Source organism: Cylas formicarius, unplaced genomic scaffold, assembly GCF_029955315.1.
Source record: "Cylas formicarius isolate icCylForm1 unplaced genomic scaffold, icCylForm1.1 PGA_scaffold_3__17_contigs__length_32017465, whole genome shotgun sequence".
NCBI lineage: Eukaryota > Metazoa > Arthropoda > Insecta > Coleoptera > Brentidae > Cylas > Cylas formicarius.
In genome coordinates, this window is record NW_026844326.1 from 30587045 (window position 1) to 30614124 (window position 27080).

The window sequence follows — 27080 nt, forward strand, 5'->3', positions numbered from 1 at the left end:
ACACCCTTCCTGTTGATTAATTCGGGCCTCTTCTCTTTAAGTGAATCATTCAATTTGTCCAGTTGATGACAATAGACTTCTGAATTAATCGTTGTATTGTCCGGCAAGAGCTCAAAAAAAACGATTCCTTTGACATCCCACCAAACGGAGAGCATCACCTTTTTTTGCTGAATGTTGGCTTTTGACACGCTTTGAGCCGGTTCATCTTTTCTGCTCCATGACCTCTTGCGTTTAACATTGTTGTATACGACCCATTTTTCGTCCCCAGTAATAATCCGCTTCAAAAATGGATCATTTTCTTGACGTTTGAGGAGCGAATCACACACGTCAACGCGACGACACAAATTTCGCTCCGTAAGGATATGGGGCACCCACACATCGAGCTTCGAGGTTAAGCCCATGCCTTTCAAATGGCCATAAACAGTCGAATTCGACAAATCTAATCTCTCACCGATCTCTCGTGTGGTTACTCGCCGATTTGCATCAACTAATGCCTTTATCGCATCTTTGTCAGCTTCGACCGGCCTTCCAGACCGTGGTGCATCTTCGATATCAAAATTGCCGGATCGAAATTTTGCAAACCAGTTCTGGCACTGGCGTACTGTTAACACGCCTTCTCCATACACATCCGTCAATTTTTTTCTCGCTTGGACAGCATTTTTACCTTTTCTGAAGTAAAAAAGTAAAACATGACGAAAATGCTGCTTATTGCTCTCCATATTTTAAAGGGCACCAACCAAAAACTACTGCGTAGAATTAATAGAACTTTTTCACACACAAACCTTGCAATATCAGCTCTCAAGACATATAATGGTTATGCGGCTTAAGTGTGAAGTTGGTTTCGAAAAAACGTAATTAAGTCCTCTGACGGGAAAAAACGAAATGACTTTCCGAACAACCTTATATATTATATAGTTGGAATATTTGAGTTACGTACACCGAACGATACAGCTGTTCTTCAACAGTCCTGTAATTCAACTACTGAAACTGAATGGAACTCATCAGATGATGAAACCCTGGAATTAAAAAGAAGATGTATGATTTCTGCAAACGGCAGGCTTGCTTCTACTGTCAAATGGAAGAAAGGTCAGATTGAGTACACTCACACACCGATATCCGATGAATTTAGATCATGTGAGGAACTAAAAAATAGGCTTTCCGGAAAAACTCCGGTTGAAATATTTTTTATGTTTGTTGATGACGAAGTGACTGATTTGATTTTAAATCTTACATCTTGCGACTTTTAAAAAGTGATAAAATAATTACTCAAAGAAATCTTACACCTGCGTTATGATAATCAAGGTCACCTCATGATTGTTCAAGCTAGTAAAGCCCGAAGGAGATTTCAAATCTGCCACAGCCACACAATTTATGTCTGTAATGAGTGTAATGTGTATTTGTGTATTTGCTTTGTAAAATATAACCATAAAATATTATGCGTTTTTTTGTATCAAATCAGGTGCTATTTGGAAAACAATCTACTTTTAGTTGTTTTCTGTCGAATTTGAACTTTCTTCTTTCTTCACTTTCGCCAAAACCACCTGGTGACATTTACGGCGAATCTATATCTTATTACCAGATTAAAGTAATTAACTTTTCTCACAAGATCTAGAGCTAGAGACACAGTGGCGGCTCGTGGGCAAAATTTTAAAATGTTCGTCAATTGTTTGTTGGTGACAAACTTCCTTCGGAATGTCTTTGCAATGGTCCTCAAATAACGAAGAATGTTTCAGGGTGCTCAGTTGGATTTGCATCTAATTCGGCCGAATATTTTTTTGTTTTTATTCTTGGACACATTTACATTATGTTTATGTACATTTAAGGCATAAAAATCTAAGTATGCCCTAATATGTCTTTTTATATTCAAAGCTAAATGCAAAAGGTAAGCAGGGAAAATAATATAGAGCATTTTCTTTATTGCATCCACAAATCCATTCATTCTTTGAGTCAATATCTTAACTAAATTTCCGTGTATAAATATCTGGTAATGGCTTACTTTCACCTACTTTTATTAAATTAAATTAATAGTTCACATAAATATAGATTGTCAGGACTACAGAAAAACAGCAGTCTTTATCAGAAGCCCCTAGAAACCTTTTAATAGGATATAATAAACACGGAGCAAAAGAAACTGACAACACTTTAAAAATTTGAGGTTAAAACTCACCGATCAGGTGGCACACATCGAACGACAAGGATAACAAAGTTCAGAGGCACACCAGGTTTAGTATAGGTTCCTTACCTGAAATTAATTTATATATTAATATTTATATATTATTATCCAAAATAATTATTTAATTAAATCAAACTCCATTTTTTTTATCTTTATTTATTGAGACCAACAATGAAAAGCACAACATACAAATATTATCACAGATAAAATGTAAAAAACAACTATTTAGAAAAATAAGACAAATAACATAATAATATATACTTGACGTTTTTGCATTTTCGTTGTATAGTTTGAACACAAATACTGGTTTTCAACCTTTTTCCTTTTTTTCAAAATCAAAAGTGCCGAAAGTTCGTTACACTGACGCTGAGGAAGCAGTTGCGCAAAGGAACTGTGATATAATGATGATAATGATAAAAACATTCTTTCCTAAAATAAAGATATTATACGATATGATTACGAAATACCAAAGCCGAAGAACGATGGCTGATAGACAGATGTGCAGAAATGGAGAAATTCGAAGAAAAACATGACCACTTTAGTAGACATAAACTCGTTAAAGTAACAGGTCATAGAAAACATTGTAGTTTTAACAGTATTGTAAAGGACAATAAATTAATCACTGATGCCAAGGATCCACTTAAACATCGGAGGAACCATACGTAGCAACTATACTCAGAAAACACTAGAAGAACCTCTGAGAGTGGATCTAAAAGTGAACCCAATCACCTAAAATATTGATGTCAGAAGTTGTAAGGGCAATCAAATAGAGCAAATGGGGAAAAGCACCAGGCTTCTAACAATGTTGAGTGAAGATAATATAGACCACAGGATTGGCTTCAATCAATCTTTGTAGCAATCCCAAAAAAGTCAAACGCTGCGACTGAAGATCAATATAGAGTAAAAAACAAGGACGTCCAAAAGGTCCCCAAGTTCATCTCAGTTGGATAACTGAATATCTAGATCCAGTCTTAGAGATACGTAGCAGGATCGAGCAAGCCAGGACAGCATTCATTAATATAAGAACCTTGCTAAGCAACAGTGGACTCAACGGTTTGTAAAAAGTTACATTTACTCCGTACTGCTATATGGTGTAGAAACCTGGACCATAAAGGCTCGATTGTAGGAGTTTGAAATGTGGATGTTGAGAAGACTACTCAAAATTCCCTGGACAGATCACACAACAAACATATATTTCAAAACCGCAACTAGTTCTTAAAACTTATAATGGAAGGAAAGATAGAAAGAAAACGAGGCTTCGGAAGGAAAAAACGCTCATGGCATACACCTTACAAAGAAGAATTATCTTAAAATTATAAACATTAACATAAAAAAAAATGCAGATATTCAAAATTTGGCAAAAAAAGACAAAAAGGATATGACATTTTTTAAATAAGAAATGCCTCAATTCTTTTGAAAATGTTTTTGTGTATACCGTACGAGATGGAAACTTAAATAAAAATGAAATAAGTAACAATACAACAAAATAACATCATGGTGTGATTTAAGTCCTTGAAATATCACTTGAATTTCTTCCTTGCAGATTTTAGAGATCGTTCTACACTAAGATTTATTTGGATCCGTTGTTTTCATGTAGAACTGCCATATGCCATTTTCTTTTCTTCCAGCTATTTAAATGTTTTCACCCCCTTTGACAACCCACCAACTAAATACGCGAGATGATCGAAGGACGGGGGAGGGAGAGGCGAAGCATGTCGTGTAGGTCATTATGCGCGACACAGTTTCCACATCGGATATGGACGTTCGGGATGATTTATCCAGCTTGGGACGTCATTATTGTCAGGGGAGGAACCCCGAATTTACCCTTACAATGAGCAAAGCGAATAATTGGGTCGCATTATGCGATTCACCTGCTACGGGATTATAGTTGATGTATGTATGTGCATTGTCTGTTGCCGGTACCGGTAATTTCGTAGGAAAAAAAAATTCCGGTAATAGTGAATTTTTCTCTATCTTTTTCACTTTTAGAAATAGGACCATGCCGGGTCGACAATTTCGGACGGGACGCTAATGACATATTTTTTATTTATTTATTAATACTTAATTGTTTAAATAAATATTTACAAAAAGAAATATTATTTTTAGACATAATACCATATCTGCGACAAAAAAAAAACGAAAATAATTGAAAAATTATTTTTTATGTGCATTCCTCTCTTTCGCTTATCCACAGAATTATCCAAAAAATAACACTTTCAATAAATTTATTATTATTGGGTTATAATAATATGGAATAGCTTTTTTTTTGGAATTTTTAAGCGGCCCATTTTACCCTTGGTATTACGCAAAGAGGTAAACATGGACAAATAACCAGAATTTATAATTATAAGGGAAAATAAATTGGTTAATTTATAAGGTTGTCCCCATTTAACCGATATCTTGTATCGCACTGTATAGCACCCCGTGTATGTACTTATTGATTTTATATTGAATTTAAGTAACTATTGTGTAAAAAGAACTGACAATATGATATAATAGAGGATTGGTTAGATTTAAAATAAAATCCGCAAGAAAATTGACTATAACTTTTAACCTAAAAAAAAAATAAAAATAAACATAGCGTTTGATATGAAATGATACATAATTAAATCATAAATCCAATAAAAGAATAATAGTTTTTTTTTATTAGAATAGAGATTTTTCTTTTCGTCCTTGGTTCATATATTCCGGCTCCTACTCCTTCTTGAGTTTTTGAGCCATCAGCATACCAGGTTATTTCTGCCTTGATTGGTGGCCCGTTTTCCAAGTCTTCTCTGGCAGGGATTTGAGTCCTGTAGTGGTTAACGAAGCAATACTTAGGTGTTGTGCTGTCCGTAGGCAGCCCTAGGACATAGTCCGCCCTTACCTTCAAGTAAAGCTTGTTATGATTCGTGCTATGTCCACCAATTATTGGGGACTGGCTGCGGATCTTGCTTCCCCTTGTATATAGATCTGTATTGGTGGGATGTTCAGTAGGACCTCCAGCGCTGCAGTGGGCGTTGTGCTCATGGCCCCCGTTTGCGCACAGACTCGCTAGTCTTTGCACGCTACTCAGCCGCCTTATCGCCTCCCCCTGCATGGTTCTTGTCCACCAGACTGCTAGATACAACCAAAGTGTCATTTTTGGGTTTAAGCCTCAGTTCTTTCCACACATTCTTCTGCATCTACCTAGTGCAATTGTTGCCCTAAGCGTGATCTTTTGAATGTGCGCTTTCCAGGTAAGTTTTTGGTCAAATATGACATCTACCACCGGCAGTTTCAGTCCTGTGAGGATTCTCCAATTGGTAAATGGAACGGCTGTCGTTTTCCTGGGGTTAACTGTTACCCGCTCGTTTTGGAACCAGTTTTCCACGATTTTAATAGCCTCCTGACTTCTCTCTGACAGGGTATTGGTAAATTTTCCTCTGTTCTAGCATAACATATGTTCAAGAAATTCCATAACTTTCGATGTACCTGAAAAAAAAAATTGGCTTTCCTCAAAGTTTGAAATATGTAATTGCATATTTCAACGTAGTTTTTGGCAGTGATCAACTTTTTTCAATAAGATTTAAAGGCACTTGAGTAGAATTCCTATTTTTTAACAAGCCTCGCATACTTTTGGAGAAAACCTTTTCGTTATGAAGGATTTTTTTTTATTAATAATAAAAAAGTTGAAACATATGATATACAGGGTGATTCCTAATTGAATGGCAATAATTAGGGGGCGCTTCTCATATAAACATATGTTCTAAACGTTTTAACTATCGAGGTACAGGGTCAAAAATAAAATACAATACAATTTTGTTAAAAAATATTAATAGTAGCTAGCGTTTTTTATTTAAATGATAATTATTTATTGTTTATCTTGTTGTTAGGATGTTATGTTATATCATTAAAACTGTAAAAGTAAAAAGAACATTCTTCTAATTTTTTTTTTAAGTTTTCGATTTAGTTAGTGCAGCGGCGACCCCATAATTAACCAAAATATTATTTATTCGTAGACAGTCGGTGGCACGCAATTTTCGCCCCCTTCATTATTCAATTAGAGAACACCCTGTATAACGTAACCCGCGAACGTATCTGGTAAAAACGCGTGCGAGCTGATCGATTGAGTCGTGGCCATCGCTGAACTAAAACAGGAAAAATACGATGCCCCCCCACCCCCCCAGCCGCAACGCCAAACGGGCGACATGGGAAATATTATGTTCTCATATACAGATTCGCCATCTAAGGCAGTCTGCGCGAGAGAATAAATTGCCGATTGACAGGTGAATCGAATGCCTTCTCGCCGTCATAATTTTCACACCAGATTCGCGACGAGGACGCATTTGTTTTCGACGTGGCGAACCGACACGATCGCGGCAGGCCGTGGGACCCTAAACGTACGATCTATATCTAGATTAATTTCTGACGCCAAATTTAATATACAGTGAAGACTCCCTATACCGAAACTCTGTATTACGAACAAAATTTGTTGTACCATTAGGTCTCCGTACAAGGCTATGTATATATCTCTATACCGAAAGACAAAATGGCACATCAGGTGACACAGTAAGGAATCTAGGCCGACTTGTAATTAATAGAGTCTCTTACCTTCTCAGAATTCCTTACCCTAATAATCTAATTACCGAGAACCTGGTCATCCTAAGTGTTTTTCTCGAAATAAGCGATTATGTTAATGGCTTTATCGGTATGTATAAAAGCACACCATTGTTTTAATCAGCTATAATTTGACTTAGTGAATACGGCGAGCGTAGCGAGTAAGCAAAAAATTTTATCTCTAGATGATAAAGTTGCTTTAATTCAGAAGATAGAACGGGGAGAAAAGAAAAGTGATGTGGGACCTCGATACGGACTCACACCGTCCACGATGTGGAAGTGCAAAGGAAAAATCATTCAGGCTGAAGCGGCAGACAGTTCTAGTAAAAAAGTAAGAAAGCTAACAGTGGTTCCAACAGCAACGTCTTAAAAATGTACCACTCTCTGGACCTATCATAAAACTAAAAGCAGAAAAGTTTGCTGAGCAGGATGGTTGGGGAAGTTCAAACAGAGACATGGTATAAATTATAGACAGATAAGTGGCGAAGCCCGTGATGTAGACAGAAACGTCAGTAACGATTGGCTGGAGAAGACGTGGCCAAAACTAGCAGAAAAGTACCCTGCTGACGACATTTTTAATGCAAGCACCTTCCCTAGAGGATGAAAAGAGGCGAGAATACCTCCTGTATTCAAGAGGGGCTGTGTAAACGATCTTACTAATTACAGCCCCTTTTCCATCCTATCGGTCTTCGCTAAGATTTTTGAGTCTTCCGTGTACGAGTGCATCTACGGACAAGTGAAGCATGTTATTGCCTAAAAACAACACGGATTCTTTACCAATAGAAGTACTGCCAGCAATTGGAGAGGCCCTAGACAATAAATCTCAAGTTGATGTACTATACACAGATTTTTCTAAAACGTTCGACCGAGTTGACCACGCTATCTTCCTGAAGAAGATTGAGGCAATGGGATTCAGCAATAAACTGATGGACTTTTTTGCTTCATATCTACAGGATGGATATCAGTATGTGGAGATTCGGCAGTAATCTGGCTCCACTGATCTTCCTATTACTCCTATTACTCGTTAATGACTACATAACTAGCTGCGCCCTATTGTTTGCCGATGACGTTAAGCTGTTTAGGATTGTGGTGGGCATTGCCGACTGTATAGCATTGCTGAGGGACCTGGAGTCGTTGAATAACTGGTGTGTGGCAAATAATCTTCATCTGAATCCGGATAAGTGTTCTGTGATGACGTTTTGTAACAGACAGCGCCCAATAGTTTTTAACTACAGCCTGGAAACTACTCCAATTACCAGATGCACCTCTTTCAAAGACCTTGCCATTCTGTACGACACTAAACTGTCCTTTGCCTCTCATACTGAAATCATTTGCAAAGATGCAACAAGATCGATGGGCTAAAGAGTTTCAGAACATTCAGGCTCTCAAAGCATTGTTGTTTAGCTATGTCAGATCCGAGCTTGAGTACTGTGCGACAATCTGGTTCGCTAAATTGGAGGGTATACAGAGAAAGTTCTTTAAATTCCTGGCATTTAAAACTGACGGAGTGTTTCCGGCGCGGGGTACTGAACAGTCATTACTTTTGGAAAGATTTGAACTCCCGTTTTTAAAATGGCGAAGAAACTATCTAGCGGTTATCTTCCTCTGCAAAACAGTTCTGTAGATCTTGCTACTACATCGTCTGCTTCTACGACACTCACAACAGATTTGTCAAGCCTTTAGAAATCTTGGAAAAAATTGTATTCTACGTCTTATTTTTGATAATGTTTTTATGTTGTGCTTTTTTGTGTGAATGATTAAAATCAGCCGAACGCGAGATATATCTTATCAATACCCAATCGTATATCCGATTTTCCAAAAGGACACGTCAGTCTCCCGTATGCTGGAACGGCGTCCGTTCTTCGATCGCATGTATTTCTAGGGTTGCCGAACAAACCAGCATCTGGTGTGAAATAAAGCCGCCATTTTCGTATAACGCATAGTCTTTTCGCGTACCTCAAAACAGGTGACGTTAATTGCGTCGAGTGTGGACGGAATTTAACGAGGGCCGCGACGACAAAACTTTTAAACGGAAATAATGAGGGCCTGTTATTTTAAAACAACAAAACTACGTTCGAAAACAACGCTCACGTCACGTTCTCGCGTCACCCTAACGAACCCACTTTGAAGAAGTCGTCGTTAGACCTTTATTTTCCACCGAGTCGTGTGATCTATCCCCCCCCCCCCCTGTTGGGGGGCTAGAGGTCCGGAGGCAGCGGTCTTTGGTTTATTAAATAACATTTTTCTCTAAGCGGGAGATTATTAAAGCGTTAAACATCCGGTAAACAATTTTTTAATGAATATCTGAAAAAGCAAAATAAGGAAAAGAAAAAAAAATTCGATAAAATTAAAATTCGAAAAATCCGACAGTCTATAGAAATCTATAAGTGATTTTAACCGCGACTCGGGTCTCTACCTGTCACCAATTTGGGAAACGGTCATCCGAGACGATGTTTATGTCCCTCATTAGCGCCCCCCTCAAACAATATATAAGCAGGTAAAGTCTGTTCATAGATATAAGAAAGTGACTAACTGATACGAATTAAGGAAAGGCCCGGGCAAGCTGTAATAATGAAATATGGCCGAACAGGTCCGTACTTTGCTTAGAATTTAATTATTTGGGGTTTTTTTAGGAAAGATACTACACAATATTTACCTATTTATGTATGTATTTATGTTTGAATCTAAAATAGAATTACAAATTATTTTTATTCCCTACTTAAATTATTTAAAATGATTCACATAATATATCAGTATCACTATCGCTATCATCGCCTGTTCTAATTATTATTTGTTCTATATTATTTGCAATATGGATATACGATCGTTCTGCTTTTTCTATATGTTTAACAGAATTTGCCCAACTTTGTGGAGTTAAACGTCGGTTTCTATAAGCTTGAGGACATTGGAGTTAACACGGGGAAAAACATTGTTACGACGAATGGCAGATTTCAGTTGGTGCCAAACATGTTCAATGGGATTAAATATACAGTGGTAAGGTGGAAGCCTTAAAAAACTGTATACCCTAGATTTTTTGCATAATTATCACAGACGTATTCCTTTTGTAGGTTCAAGCTTTGTAAAACCTCAATTAATTGCTTTTTGGTATAATCTTCGTGAAAATAAATGTCGTTATTATACACGTAGTTTTGGATTGTTGCTTTTGTGTCATATGAGGAAGGGGTTTTAGTCAGCTATCTACTGTGATAACTTGCATTGTTCATTACAATTACGCTATTTGGAGGAATGTTTGGAACCAGTTTGTCTTTAAACTAACTTTCAAAAAAATCAGCGGTGGTGTCTTCATGGTAATCTAGAGAAGGATCTTTAATATTTTTCGCAGACAGAGAAAGTCCATTTGGAATCCAATCATCTTTACAGCCAGCATGCAAAATAGTTATTCTTTTAGCTCTTTTTGATGGCGCGTTTGTTTTACACTCATCAGTTGTGTTAACCCAACCCTTTTCGGGATATCATAAGTGTCGAACCAGGTTTCATCCAAGTAAATAAAACTTGCCTTTTGTCAATTTTTTTAAATCTAAAACCCACGTGTTGAATACACTTCCATAAGGTAATTGTGCCACATTTAACACCTGTTTCATCTTTTTCAAGCCTCCTAATTAAGATATCTAATGTAGGCACGCTTCGTTCCTCGTATAACTGGTAAATTTTACGCCGTATTATATCTTGATCACTTTCATCTACACTCGAGAAAATGTCAGCATCGCTTCTTTTATTTTTCCTCGCTGAAATGGGATTATTCACAGTTTTCCATACAGTTTATGTTGAAATTTTCGTCTATGTGGCCGTTTCTTCTAAAGATGCTTGCTTGCCGGCGCCACGTTCAACGAGAGTCAAATAAACATTGTTTATAACTTCTTTAGTCTCAATAGAATAGTGTTTTCTACATTTGGGCGGGAGCATCTCCTGAGATACGCTAGACTCGCACATATTTTGCATAATATTACACACGAAATAAGAATGATTACTAATAAACTTAAACTGAGTAGTATACCAAACCAAAGAATATTAAACACAGGTAGGTATAAAATTATTTTCTATTACGGACCACAATTTTACCTGAATTTAAATTCCGAAAGTTTAGGTAATAATCTTGTTAATGACCACTCTTGGATAATCCCATTCAAAAACAATTGGTCACTTTCTTATATCTACGAACAGACCATACAGAGTAAAATAGCAAAAAAGTTTCTTAGGAAAAAAAATTATAATTTCAAAATTAAAATTGTTTTTTTTTTCAAAAAAAGGCAACTTTAAAAAATATATAATATAAATATATTTTGTGATTTGATATTTTTCATATTTTTGGCGGTATTTTTGATTTATAAGAAATCAAAAACAACAACGCTTTTATTTCTCCAGGGACATTTTAACTAATAGAGAGGAATTGACAGCTCGATGCTAGAGACTTTTTTTCTAACTCAAACTTTCTAATATACTGTTTACACGCTGCGTAAAATTCGAATCGAACCGTAAAACGTGTTTTACAATATATCTTGATAATAACACGGGTCAACAAAGATTTCGTGTTTTGCTATTTTTCATATAACTTTTTCTGTGAGGCAACATTTTTAAAATAATTTTGAAACGTGTCACATTTACTGTTTTAAAAATACGAACAATGCGTAACATTCTAAAAATCGAAGTTGCTACGCCACTGGCATACATTTTGGCTCTAATTTAACAGAATATTAGTAAGTAAGTAAAATAAGTAAAATATATTAGGATCCATAAATTTATATTCTTCAAAATAAATAAGAACTAAAAATTATATATTTTTACATGACAATTGTTTCGACAACACCGTGCCTTTATCAAATGTAATATTTACAAACTACCCGCTACTATATATACCGAAAAATGACCATCAAAACCTTAATTAATGTTGTTGTGAGAATTTAAGTTCAATAAAGGAGAGGTATTTAAATCTAATTAATCGTTAAGCACTACATTTGAATGTCTCATTTTGTTAATCTCCATGGCTTCCAATAAATTTAATTTTCTACCTTTTGTGGCTGTATGTAAAATATCAAAATTATCGTCAAAAATGTGTTTTTCTGTGTTTAAGTGTGTAACATAATTAGAATCTAGACTATTGTTTTTAAACGCTCTTTTATGTTCGTTAATGCGTCTCTTGAAGGATCTACATGTTTGTCCAATATAAATTTTAGGACAAGATCCGCATTTCAACCTGTAGACACCTGATTTTTGGTATTTTGGACATTTCGATTTATTGTTTTTTAAAAATTTTCCTATTGTGTTGTTAGTTCTGAAAGCTATTTTTAAACCACATTTTGACAAATGTTTTGAAACTTTTTCGCTAGGTTCTCCTATGGATGTAATTGTTTTAAATTGTTCGTGTTCTTCTGTATTTGGTTTCGGATAAAGAGAGTTTACTGTTGTCTGTATTTGTTTTTTATTTATAATTTTATCTATAATGGACACGGTGTTGTCGAAACAATTGTCATGTCATAATATAATACATACATATATATATATATATATATATATATATATATATATATATATATATATATATATATATATATATATATATATATATATATATATATATATATATATATATATATATATATATATATATATATATATATATATATATATATATATATATATATATATATATATATATATATATATATATATATATATATATATATATATATATATATATATATATATTATGCGCGATATCCAAAAAATTTTGTTTTTGTTATTTTTGTATTCTTTTTAAAAATTTTAGATTTTTTTTCTGATTATCGGCCACGAACTCTGCAAGGTCAAGCATTTTTTATATGGCAGGGATTTTCAATTATAGGCAAAAATCTAAAATACCCCGAAAATTGTCGTTTTCGGCATTAAATTATTAGCCGCAAGTCAAAATTTATAAAAAATATGGCCAATTGATTTAAACAGTAAGAAAGGCGGCATCGAAGTCTACAATTTTTGTATTTCGGCCACTATTCTAATAGCATTTATTATCGATTCAAACAGTATTGTTAATAACGGAAGGTACTTAAATGCTTGGAAATTCGTTGCTTTCGCAAAAACAAAAATTAGAAGATTTCCCCAAGTTTACTGGGGAGGTGGACTAGTCGCCAAGAATCCCCCCACCCCCCGCGCCCGGAAAAGTTCCGGAAACAAGTTGCCGCCGTATAGTAGTCGAACTTAAATTTTATTCGGCAACTCCTTTACCGAACAGAACCCGTGTTTTCCAAGTTTTAATGAAACCCCCCACCCCTACGCGCCGAATGTCGCAATCTGTTTCGCGACCGAGTCAACCCCCCCTCCCCCACCCCCTTCCGTCCCCCTCCCCCCCGAGGTAAGTTTTGGAGGTCGCGTCGATTCATTTGCGGTCGCCATTTTCCCGCCGGTTTTTTGGAAACGCGACGCTCGATTGCCGGTCCAAGCAAAAGCAAAAGTATAATGAAAATAACCTTTTTTTTAATTTTGCAGAAACGTTTCTATGTATTGGTAATTTTTCAATTTTTTGTGAGTGCGTTCAAAAAAAAAAAAATAGTCACTTAAAATTTTCAAATTACCAACGTCTTTAGTTTATATTTTAAGTTTCTTAATATTCCTTTTAAATTGCGGCCGGCGTATTCTGTGAAAAATATTTACATATTAATTAACAATAAATACAAAAAATAATTGAGAATTCTTTAAGCAGTGCGTAATGAATTTATAAAAAGAATGAATATAAAAAAAAGGTTAGTATGCAACCCATCACTCAATCTTCTTACTATTATACATTGTAGAGTACCTTATTTAATTTAGTATATTTATTTATATTTCTTAATAAAAGGTGATAAAATTTTGAAAAAACAAAAAATTATTTCAATATTTTTAATACCACTTTAGACAATTTAATGAAATTTGGCAAACACGTACTGTGTATCAAGAGGGATTATATATTATTAATTATAATTATTATATATTAAGACTCTTTAAGTCTTAATGGTATAACATAACATGTCAACAACAAGATAAATAATAAACGATTCTTAATTTACAAAAACAAAACAGTACCTACTAACCCACTAACAATTTTAAAAAAAATTGTCGGTTAACAAATTAATAACGACCTTTTTGAGAAAAAGTGCAACATACAAACTAAATAAGATGTTCAAAGTGTCTTCCACCTTGAAGGACACACACACTTCAGCTCTTTTCCTCACATTGCCACGCACCCTTTGAAATATACCGCCAGCGTTTTCTATTAAATCGAATGTATTAATATAAACATATTAAATTAATTATTAATTAATTAATTAAACTATAAAATAAATCTTTTTTTGTGGTTATACAGGGTGTCCATTGTAAGATGACGTACATGGGGATATTGAAAACTGTAAGAGATAAAGCCTCGTTTAAATGGAAGAAAAGAAACGTATGTTTTTTTTTCTATTTTAAATCGCTACCATTACGTAAATATAGGATGAAAAAGAAAAATGTCCATTTTTGAGAAACCACAATATTTTTGTTATACTGTTCAAATTTTCAGGATATGGGTAAAAAACAAAAATTGAAGCCTACTATGTTGCGTACGGCCGTAACGCATTTATGTTTGATCCAGTAAAATAACGAAAATAAGATTTCAGGATAGTAGGCATTTAAATAACGAGTGGAGTGCAAAAAAGGAGTCAATAAAATCGAAGAGAGAGGATCAAGAAAAGATTTCAGTAAAATTTTAATGCATACCTACAACGCACAAAAAAAAAACGGAGAAAATCTCTCTCTACCCGGATGATGTATTTCCGGAAGAGAAAATAAAACACTCCGTATTATACTCATCGCATTTCTTAAAGAGGATTTTAAAAATTCAGAATAGTTGACTTCCGCCGCACGCAACATAGTAGTCCTACATTTTTTTTTTGGACGCTATTACAAGTGTCGCCGTCTCCCATATAGCTTCGATAATAAGGAAAACATTATGGTTTTTCGAAATTAGACATTTTCCTTTTTCACCCTGTATATGCGTGCAGGGTATCGATTTAAAGTAAAACAAACTTACATTATTTTTTGACATATATTTCCTTCTATTTAAGCGACAGTTTCCAATATCGATTAAAATAAATTAAGAAAATGTTTAAAAGTTAGAAAAATATACATTTATAAACAAAACAAATACAGATTAAAAATTCAGAATAGTTGACTTCCGCCGCACGCAACATAGTAGGCCTAAAATAAATTAAGAAAATGTTTAAAAGTTGGAAAAATATACATTTATAAACAAAACAAATACAGATTAAAAATTCAGAATAGTTGACTTCCGCCGCACGCAACATAGTAGGCCTACATTTTTTTTTTGACGCTATTACTAGTGTCGCCGTCTCCCATATAGCTTCGATAATAAGGAAAACATTATGGTTTTTCGAAATTAGACATTTTCCTTTTTCACCCTGTATATGCGTGCGGGGTATCGATTTAAAGTAAAACAAACTTACATTATTTTTTGACATATAGTTTCTTCTATTTAAACGACAGTTTCCAATATCGATTAAAATAAATTAAGAAAATGTTTAAAAGTTGGAAAAATATACATTTATAAACAAAACAAATACAGATTAAAAATTCAGAATAGTTGACTTCCGCCGCACGCAACATAGTAGGCCTACATTTTTTTTGACGCTGTTACTAGTGTCGCCGTCTCCCATATAGCTTCGATAATAAGGAAAACATTATGGTTTTTCGAAATTAGACATTTTCCTTTTTCACCCTGTATATGCGTGCGGGGTATCGATTTAAAGTAAAACAAACTTACATTATTTTTTGACATATAGTTTCTTCTATTTAAGCGACAGTTTCCAATATCGATTAAAATAAATTAAGAAAATGTTTAAAAGTTGGAAAAATATACATTTACAAACAAAACAAATACAGATTAAAAATTCAGAATAGTTGACTTCCGCCGCACGCAACATAGTAGGCCTACATTTTTTTTTTTGACGCTATTACTAGTGTCGCCGTCTCCCATATAGCTTCGATAATAAGGAAAACATTATGGTTTTTCAAAATTAGACATTTTCCTTTTTCACCCTGTATATGTGTGCGGGGTATCGATTTAAAGTAAAACAAACTTACATTATTTTTTGACATATATTTCCTTCTATTTAAGCGACAGTTTCCAATATCGATTAAAATAAATTAAGAAAGTGTTTAAAAGTTGGAAAAATATACATTTATAAACAAAACAAATACAGATAATGCCCCTGACAAACAGGTTCTAATGGACCACCACCATGTTGGGGTTCTGCACTATGCGAATATCTCGCAGATGTGTCGCGGCGCGTCTTTGAAAATTAAAATTTCGACCTCATAAATATCCACGATGGAGCCGCGACCCCGATTTAATCGCCCGCAATGTATCTTTAAAAGCGGCCGCCTTTTTCTTTTTTTTATCTACAAACGGCTGACACAGTTCCCGGAACGCTGGTTGCGAAACGACACGGACGCGTACCTGCCGCACTGATAAAGCCGTTATTGGTTTTTGATAAGATAGTCGGGCGATTTGTAACGCGGATGGAAAATCGATGGGCGGCGAGTTTTTTTTTTCTTTCCATGTTTCGCATATACTTTGCCATATTTCGACATAAACCTTTTCTTTAAATTTGATTTGCTTAATATTTTCTTTCAATAAATAAACAAACAAATAAATTTGAATGAATATGTCATCTTACTCGCATATTTCGCAATATTATATTTTTCTTTAAATCACAACACGAATATTTTCCTTCGTATTTCCTGATTATTTTCTCTATACATATTTCGTCATATTTCCTTAATATTTTTGAATGATCCGTTTATTTTTTTCATATTTTATTGATGCTTTTTTTCACCATATTTTTTCATAAATAATTTTTAATTGTATCATAATCTTAATATCTTAAATCTTAAATATTTTTTTAATTATCAATTATTTTTGAAGAATTTCTGTACGAAAATGATTTATATTTTGAAGAGAGCTGCACTTCTGAAATTGTTAAAAAATAAAAACATTTTAATAAAGACTGCAAAATCCACTCGACAGCACAACAGAACGGACATGAAATATTGAGTTGAAAGCGCATATAAGGAGAAATAACACTGCACCAAAGTTTAGTGATGTAACGAAATAGAATGCAATAAATTTTTTCTTGTACTCATTTTTTTTATATACATGTTTCTAGGAATATTTTTTACAAAACTTCTTTATTCCTCCTGCGTCGGTTTTTGCCGAGTCGAACATGCTGACGTCACTGAACCCAGAATTAAAACACCTTACTTCTGCCCTTCTCTCTAATAATTTCCACATTCCAACAAAAAGGGTGATGGCCACGATTTTTTGAAATTGCGAAGGAATTCTTTTGATATATTTTAAAGAAACTAATACCACTGTCAATGGTAAATATTACGCAACATTATTGCATGAATTGCGAGACTGCATATCTACGTGTAAAACGTCGAGGAAAACTGACCAGAGGCGTGCGTCTTTTGCACGATAATGCACCTGTGGGTTTCAACAGATAGTTCATCCTCTCTATAGTCCAGATATGGCCTCTATTATTTGTTTGGATATGTGAAAAAGGACTTACGTGGACGGCGGTTTAGCGACAAAGTTGCGTTGGAAGAGGCTGTTTTAGCTCATTTTGCAGACAAACCAAAAGAATGTTTTTTAAAGGGATTGAGCTGGTAATAAAGAGATGTAATAAGTGTATTGAAGTTAGGGGGGATTATATTGAAAAATAATAAAAAAATGTTACTCTACTTTGTTTCTTTCATATTCAGGCAGGGAAATTTTGTGACGAAACGTCAGCAAGTTCGTAAAGGCACTATATTTCTGGTTAAAGTATACACATTATATCTTTCATTTTTGCCCTCCCACCGCGCTGCCGCCCACGTACGCGGGGACAGCGAGAGCGGACACTTTTGGCAAACTTCCACGCCGGCTTCCGTACGGTTTCCGGCTGTTGAAATATCGAGTTTCGCTCACTCTCTCTCGTATTCTTTGAGAAACAAACGGCGGATATTAAAAAAAAAAAAAACGCAAAACCGCTACGTCACAAAACAGTAAACAAGCGCCGGGCGTCGACGATTCTTCGGCTTGATGACGGCGACAAACGAAACGCCAAGATAAACAACACACAAATCATTCGTCGTAATCTACAAGGATATTAATAATTTTTTCGTCGACGGCGCTGTCAAATTTTCATTAGCCCTCTCCCCACCGCTCGTAAATCACTTTCGGGTGATTTTTTTTGCTTTAATTGGCCGCGGACGCCCCACAGAAATCGAGACGCGCCGCGTCTTCGCGGCACATCTGGTCGGCGCGACGCACATGTGTGCTCTCGAAAATTTATCCCGCTTCTGAAAATAAGAGCGATTCGGTTTTGTCGCGATAGACTTTTATAACGTTCTTATAGCGTGACCAAAAATATAAATACCCCGCAGCATCAAAGTTTCTACAAATATCCGTCACGGTCCATCTCAAGCAAGACCCACTTAATGCGGTATAAACACTAAACCACGGTCCTGCGAAGGTCTGCGGTTAGAGTACTGTAAAATACTTCAAACGTCAAAGCAATAAATGCACTATATTTTTGGTCGTACCATAACTTATTTTTAAGTCCCGCGACGTCGAGACTTACCCCCTCCGCCCCCCACCGTCGCACCACCAGGATTCATTCGGGTATTGAACTGAGGTGGCTTTTACTTGATGAAAATCCATTTATCAAAATAAATAAGAACTAAAAGTTCAGGTTTTCACGAAATTATATATTTTTGCATGACAATTGCTTCGACAACACCGTGTCTTTATCAAATGTAATATTTACAAACCACCCGCTACTATATATACCGAAAAATGACCATTAAAAGAATTTAAGTTTAATAAAGGAGAGGTATTTACATCTAACTGATCGTTAAGCAATACATTTGAATGTCTCATGTTTACTGTTGTCTGTATTTGTTTTTTATTTATAATTTTATCTATAATGGACGGATTGTGGCCGTTGTTCAATGCAATTTGTTTAATGATATTAAATTATTGGTTGTAATTTTCTGTTGAGAGTGGCGTATTATGAAGTCTGTGTATAAAAGAGTGAAATGCAGCCATTTGTGATTCGAGCTGTTTTGTATGACTGTGTGCGAAGGTTTCTGATAAACCTTCACAACAATTGTCACGTCAAAATATATAATTTCGTGAAAATCTCAACTTTTAGTTCTTATTTATTTTGATTAATTCGGATCCCGAATCGGTACACTAGAAACCGGGCGAGTTGTAATCTGAACTAGCACCCCCCCCCCCCCACCCTAACCCAGGCGTAGCCGTTCGGATACGTTTTGGTTCACTTTTAATTAACGATCGGGTTGAAAGACGTGGAATTTTTCAGCCGTCCGCCGTTTTTTTTTTTTTGTGCATCAAAACTTAAATGCCAACGCACTCGGCTTCGATGGTCGAACGACGGCATATTTTCCATTTTTCTTTGCTTTGCGACATTGTCTTGTTGACGCTAATTGGAAATTATCAAACGATAGCCAAATAAAAGTTGCCGTCTCATTTGAAATTTTCCAATATCCATTTTCGCTTCCTTTACTGGCGAAAAATTAACAATACAAAGCGGCACTAAAACTAACCAACCCTGCTGCGGCCAAATAACCAAGTATTGGAAGACGAGACTTCCATTAATCGTATTTTGCTACTTAAACCATTTTTCTCGCAAGCTGCCACGTCTCTTTTCCACTGAACGTTGAGGGGAGACCAAAGCAATCATACTATACTTTGCTCACTTTGCTACAGATAGAAAGCAGTAAGTATAGCGCCCAAGCAGCTCAGTATCTCAAAATATGGGCAGGGTATAGAAAAAAAATAAATAAATAAAAGGCTGGAAACCGGGGCGCCAGCTAGGACAAAAACCCCAACCTATACCACAACTTAGTGATAGTGACTAGTGTCCTTGCTCACTAGTCACCAAACAAACTCACAAAGTTAACAAAGTTCGAACCCAAATAACCAAAAACCAAATAAATAATTAATAAATAAAACCGGCACGTCAGTTTAAATCTCCATATATTGGCTCAAGTACACACTGAGCACAGGAAGCTTGGTTACGATCGATCGTTTACAAATAATTCTCACAAAAAATTGTGTACTCTAACTTTACCCTAACTGAGCTCTTTAATTTATATTGATGTTTAAAAATTGAAATTTGTATTTAATAGGCATAAAATTAACCGGAACGTAAATAGAGGCTTATCTGTGATCCTCCAGTTACCAGCAACGAACGAGTCGGGCAAGCTCTAAGATGGCTGTTCTGTATACTGCCTACGGGTTCACCAGTCAGTGGGATAGGCACGAATGCTTATCACTCTTGGACGACGAGATATGCACCGCAACGTCCGGAACGGAGCTAACTTGAAGACTTGACAATTCTTGGGTTGCAGAATTCAAAACGCGAAGGAAAGCGGCACCAAATCCAAATGAACCGGAACTACGAAACCCGGTACCAAATGGGAAGCCAAAACCAGTCCAACGATCAAAAACTGGTTCCAAAAGGAAAACCAAAGCCAAAACCAAAACCGCCAGAGGATTGAAACATAACCTCTCCAAAAAAAACAACAAGTGTAAATAAATGAAAGCAAGGGACAAGAATAGAAATTGCCGTTAGTTCGGAAATAAGAATGTATTCCTTCGTCGATTCGATCGTCTCGTGCAATCCAACCGCATTCCGCAGTAACATCTTAAATTGCAGCAAAATGCAAGGGCTTACACTTATTTACATTTATTTTAGGACAGGCAAACCACACCAAGCAATTAAGCAGTTACAGTGTGTTCGAACAGAATGAAGTAGTGAAGAATAATTAGCAATACCAGTAGCTTTGAGGATTAAGACAGTGTGTAATTGTGAGAATAAAACATTTAATAGGTAGTCTCCGAGCATTATTAACCTACATGTGAGAAACATAAGTCGAAGTGGCCAATGACAAATTGAACCCGTTACAAAGCCCCTGTACGAAAGGATATTAGCCAATTTGTTGGACCTACCCCTCATCGAATATGGCCAAAAATTTTCTATTTTTTCCTGGGATTAGTATTTTATATTTTTTCAATATGAAGTTATTTTTTTTAATTATTGACCCTCAATTATAAAACACCCTGTATATGTATTGTCACAAAGTAACAAAAATTAAATTATTCCTAAACTTAAAAAATATTAAAATCATCACAATTATGTGGCTTTAATTACGTATCTCTGTAAAATCCGAACTATTTTTCCCCTTGAACCGGCGACCGCGAAAAGAAAAAGGGCGAAGCAAAAAAAAAAAAAAAAAAATCGCCGACCGCCAAATCTGGCGATCGCGGCGGCCGTACCTCGGGCGGGACGCCGTAAATCTCCCCCCACAAATTAAGTGACTGATTCCTCGTACTCTCGTATAATACAAATAAATATGCGAGAGCCCCCGTCCGTGGCCGCTTAGTAGAATAAAACGTCCGGGGGTAATACAATATCCTTCTATACATGTGGTAGCACTCGGACGGGCTTGAAAGAACGCAAAAGATCGGTGAGCTTTTTTAACGGATCCTGCTACTAAACGAGAGAAGAAAAAAAGGATTTGTTTTATCGCCGCGCTGGGAATTCGTAAATCTTTTTCAACTGACGCGACCACCTTTTTTATTTATGGACGTTACGTGGTCGCTTCTGTGTACACGACCGCCATTCGCTTTGCAAAAAAGGGAAATAGAGAAAATGACAGAACGCAATAAACAAAAATAGAAATATACAGAAATGGAGAGAAATAAAAAAAAAGAAATATACAGAAAAATAGCCCAGAAATGAATAATAACACATATACTTTATTTACCATAAAAGCTATAACAAAAAACAATCGCATTTACATTGTAAATGCACTAGCCATCAACAGAATTCAAACAACACAAGCATAATAAAAGTATAAAGTACACAAAAGAAATATATAACAAAACAATTATACAAAAATCAGAATAAAATTTCCGCCAATACATAGTTTTTGGTTAATCTGTTAAAAGTATTTAAATGTAAATAAATAATAAATAAATAAATGAAACTACCAAACATAGAAACATGATTCTAATATAGTTTCCTTTATGCACTGTTTCGTATTATTTGAATTTTGTTGCTGGCAGGTACATTTAAAATATAAATACGATTTTTTTGTGTTATCGCTTTAATGCCAAAAAATTTCTCATTTCTGTATATTTCTCTTTATTTATGTTTCTTTCTTTCTGTATTTTTTTTGCTTCTGTCTATTTTTCTATTTTGTTTTTCCCTATGTATGTTTTTTCGTTCTATTTTTGTCAATTTCTGGTCTATTTCTCTATATATATCTCTCCATTTTTATTTATCTCAAATATTCTCTATATTTATCTATTCCTCCCTATTTTTATATTTCTCACCATTACTTTCTATTTCTTTTTATTTTTGTCTATTTACATTTGCTTTTTCCTATTTCTCTGCTACCTCTTCGAATCCGTTTAAAACGGCGAAACAAAATAAATAAAAAATAATAAAACGACGATCCTTATTTTGTAATTCTTACGGACGCGACAACGCCCAATACCCCATTCGTCCCGTCGCGGAAGGGACAAACTGCACGACGCGAAGCCGCAATTTGCCGTTAACCGTTCGAACAATCAAGCGGGGCCATTTGTAACGTGACGCCTCAATTAAGCCGCATCTTTTTATCTACGCGTTCCGATTCCACTACGGCTGTTTGGTTAAATTGAAAATCGGGACCGCCTCCACCCCCCTTCCGCCGCTCCCCCTCACTTCCACGGATCGCACCGAAGACCCATTTAACGCCATGCATTATTCAAGAGCGCCGCTCGTTTGTACGCTACTCCTCGCGCACCGGCCCGTTTGTTTATCGTCGATCGACCCGTCAGATCGTCCGATTTGACGTCCAGCGATTTTTTTTTTTTTCGGCGCGCGGAACTTAAAATTCGGGACGCCGCATGACGGGCAGATTTTACCTCTCGATAATGGTAATAATCGGCGACACCAAACATCGAAACAACTCTGTACCGGCTGTCCCGTTTTTGGTCTCGCTTTTCGCGAACTGGGGTCGATTTTTCGATCACCGATCTCAACCCCCCCCCCCCCCCAACTCACACGCACTCCAACAAGCCTCACCACACCCCCCAACCCTCGGCCCGCAACCACTCAATACATGTAGTCGTCATACTCATCTTTTTTTTTTACGCGTCTACGGAGGATCGAACCCGGGAACGGTCCGTTGTTGTACACCGACTTGAGCGCTGAGCCACGCAGCAAAATAAAATCAATAGGTAATTATGTGTTAGGTATTGATAATGATGACATCTTTTTTTTTCTAGGTTGTTTGGTGGATCGAAAGACCAATTTCCAATACATTTTCTTATGGGAATTAACATGTTAAAACGGCCGAAATTGCTGTTAAATACACATAGCCTATCTATTTTCGTGAAACTCCTAAAAGTTCATACGTAGAATCCAGTGGCGTGGTCAATTTTTTTCGAAACACTAGTAATAAATTCTTAAATAAATCACAACGTTCATATGATGATTGGCGAAACGTCAGGGGACTTGTCAATAGTCCCCGTCCACTTGTTGAAAAAACGATGGTCAATATCCATAATTAGGTTTCAGATAATACGGCCCTGTTACCTTTAATTAGAACTATTTAAAATACAAACTTCTAAAACGGACATAAATTATCAGGTCCTTAATATTCTGCTCGTTATCGCTATTGACGAATTAGTCTGTTGGTCTTCTGTAAATCGTTGTCGCGGCCACTGTTTATGCTGGGAAAGCTTCAGCAATCTCTTACTACGCAAGTTATGGGCAACATATTACATTTTCAGTCAGAATGCTTAGTCTCCAAAAAGAAAACTGGCCGAATTGTTCTTGGTTTCGACTATAGAGAATCCTATAGAACACGTTTTCCCAGTATTGATGTTATGACTTTGCCATCTACTTCCATGTACGATAGCCTAATCCTCTAACAAACCAAGTTTTTCTGCTCAGTCTGACACTGACGCAAATCTTTAAACTTGAACTTTTACAATAAATTAACTTGTAATACAAATCCTTTTGTATTACATTGCTTTATTATCTACACATACATTTGTATACTGTGGTTGAGTAAATAAACCTAAACCTAACTCAATTTTCTAGGTATTTATCAAATAGGTCAAAATGAATCTGATTAAAAATCTATACCTTTAATCCATATGAAATTTCAACATTTAAAGATAAAACATAAAATTTTCTCTAAATTTTCAAGTAAGAACCCGAAGAAATTTTAATTTTTAGAGATAAAACACGAAATTTTTCCAATTGAAACAAGATATTTTCAATATTTAGAGATAAAACACGAAATTTAGGCTAAATTTCGAAAAAATAAGAACACGAAGAAATTTTAAAATTCAGAGATGAAACACGACATTTTTCCAAAATTTTGAAGTAAGAACAAGTAGAAATTTTTTAATTTAGAGATATAATACGACATTTTTCCAAAAACTTTGAGATAAGACATGATGTTTTTCTAAAATTTCAAATTGGAACATCAAAGACCAAACAAATTTTGACTAAAATGTTGAAATAAAACACGAAACCTACTCTAAAATTTCGGGTCGGAACACGAAATTTCAAAAATTAGAAATTTTCCCTATAAATTACCAGTTGGAACACAAAATTTTAACATTTCGAGATAAAGCACGCAAATTTCCTAAAATTTTCAAGTAAGAACAAGTAGAAATATTTAAATTTAAAGATATATTACATTTTTTTTTTTAACTTTGAGATAAGACATGAAGCTTTTTCTAACATTTCAAGTTGGGACACGAAATTTTAACATTTAGAGATAAAAAACGAAATTTTTCCTAAAATTTTGAAATAAAACAAGAATTTTCAATAAATTTTCAAGTAACAAGGATAAGTTTTAAAATTTACAGATAAACACATAAATTTTCAATAAAATTTCGGATCGGAATGCAACATTTCAAAATTTCGAGATAAAACGAGAAATTTTTACTAAATTTCCAAGTAAATTAATCTGAATTGTCTGGGGACTTATCGAATACGTCAAAACGAATCCGATTAAAAATGTATACCTAGAATCAATACGAAATTTCAACGTTTAGTAATAAAACACGAAAATTTTCGAAAATTAAATTTTTCTTACGATTACGAAATAAAACACGAATTTTACCCTATGCTTTCAAGTAACACGAAAAAAAAAATAAAACTTACGGATAAACCACGATGTCTTTTATAAAATTTTGAAATAAAACACGAAACCTACTCTAAAATTTCGGGTCGGAACACGAAATTTCAAAAATTAGAAATTTCCCCTATAAATTACAAGTTGGAACACAAAATTTTAACATTTCGAGATAAAGCAAGCAAATTTCCTAAAATTTTCAAGGAAAAACAAGTAGAAATATTTAAATTTAAAGATATATTACGACATTTTTTTTTAAACTTTGAGATAAGACATGAAGTTTTTTCTAACATTTCAAGTTGGGACACGAAATTTTAACATTTAGAGATAAAAAACGAAAATTTTCCTAAAATTTTGAAATAAAACGAGAATTTTCCCTAAATTTTCAAGTAACAAGGATAAATTTTAAAATTTACAGATAAACAAATAAATTTTCAATAAAATTTCGGATCGGAATGCAACATTTCAAAATTTAGAGATAAAACGAGAAATTTTTACTAAATTTCCAAGTAAATTAATCTGAATTGTCTGGGGACTTATCGAATACGTCAAAACGAATCCGATTAAAAATGTATACCTAGAATCAATACGAAATTTCAACGTTTAGTAATAAAACACGAAAATTTTCGAAAATTAAATTTTTCTTACGATTACGAAATAAAACACGAATTTTTCCCTATGCTTTCAAGTAACACGAAAAAAATAATAAAACTTACGGATAAACCACGATGTCTTTTATAAAATTTTGAAATAACACACGAAACCTACTCTAAAATTTCGGGTCGGAACACGAAATTTCAAAAATTAGAAATTTCCCCTATAAATTACAAGTTGGAACACAAAATTTTAACATTTCGAGATAAAGCACGCAAATTTCCTAAAATTTTCAAGTAAAAATAAGTAGAAATATTTAAATTTAAAGATATATTACGACATTTTTTTTTAAACTTTGAGATAAGACATGAAGTTTTTTCTAACATTTCAAGTTCGGACACGAAATTTTAACATTTAGAGATAAAAAACGAAATTTTTCCTAAAATTTTGAAATAAAACGAGAATTTTCCCTAAATTTTCAAGTAACAAGGATAAATGTTAAAATTTACAGATAAACAAATAAATTTTCAGTAAAATTCCTGGTCGGAATGCAACATTTCAAAATTTAGAGATAAAACAAACAAAAACATGTCAAACAGGTCAAAACGAATCCGACTAAAAATATATACAGTGTCTCATTTGAAAGATATAAAAAAAAAACAATCGATGGTCAATATTCATTAAGAATTAGAATTTTGTTATGTTGTTTTTTTTTATAATTTCTCGTTTTCTGATAATTTTTTTTAGTAAGCATAAATAGCGACTAAACTTTTTAAGCAAGAAAACGATAGTTTGCGACGATTTTTAAATGTAATAAAATATATATATATATATATATATATATATATATATATATATATATATATATATATATATATATATATATATATATATATATATATATATATATATATATATATATATATATATATATATATATATATATTCAAATTGAACCATCATGCACGGTCCTGCGAAAACAAAGCTTCGGATTTAAATTTTAAATGCACAATTTTATTTAAAAGCCCGGGCCGCGAGAGACGAATGCGCGCCCGTTGTTACTTTTTCAAAATAGGATAACCCTTAATTACCTGCGACTGGTGACAATTTTCGCATGACGCACCATCTGGACTTCCACTGGAAAAACAACAACACATAAATTTTATCGTAACAATAGAAAAGGGCGGTCGTATAACATATAATTGCCTTTGTCGGCATGCGGGTGGTGCGATGTTGCCGATAATGCGGTTTAATTTACTAGAGTACACGCGAACCGATAGCCTCTTCTTCCTTATCTCGTTTAAATAATTGTCGAATTTATTAAAATTTACTATACAATTATATAAAACATCCATGTCCAAACACAAATTTTTAATATTTAATTTTTGAAATTTAGAGATACACAAATTTTTTACTAAAATTTTGAAATAAAACACGAAATTTGCTCTAAAATTTCGAGAAAACAGGAAATTTT

General features: G+C 34.5%; 1 protein-coding gene across 3 annotated transcripts in view; it reads right to left on the minus strand.

Moving 5' to 3' along the window:
* The window catches only part of LOC132699748 (uncharacterized), a 364826-nt gene that overhangs the window by 140767 nt on the left and 196979 nt on the right, over positions 1-27080 (minus strand). The window contains exon 2 of one of the 3 annotated variants that reach the window (XM_060666622.1): positions 26698-26743. The exons of the other annotated variants lie outside the window; for them this stretch is intronic. Within the exon in view, the coding sequence (XP_060522605.1) occupies positions 26698-26743 (46 nt within the window). The remainder of the gene's footprint in view (positions 1-26697; positions 26744-27080) is intronic. 3 annotated transcript variants of the gene reach the window in all.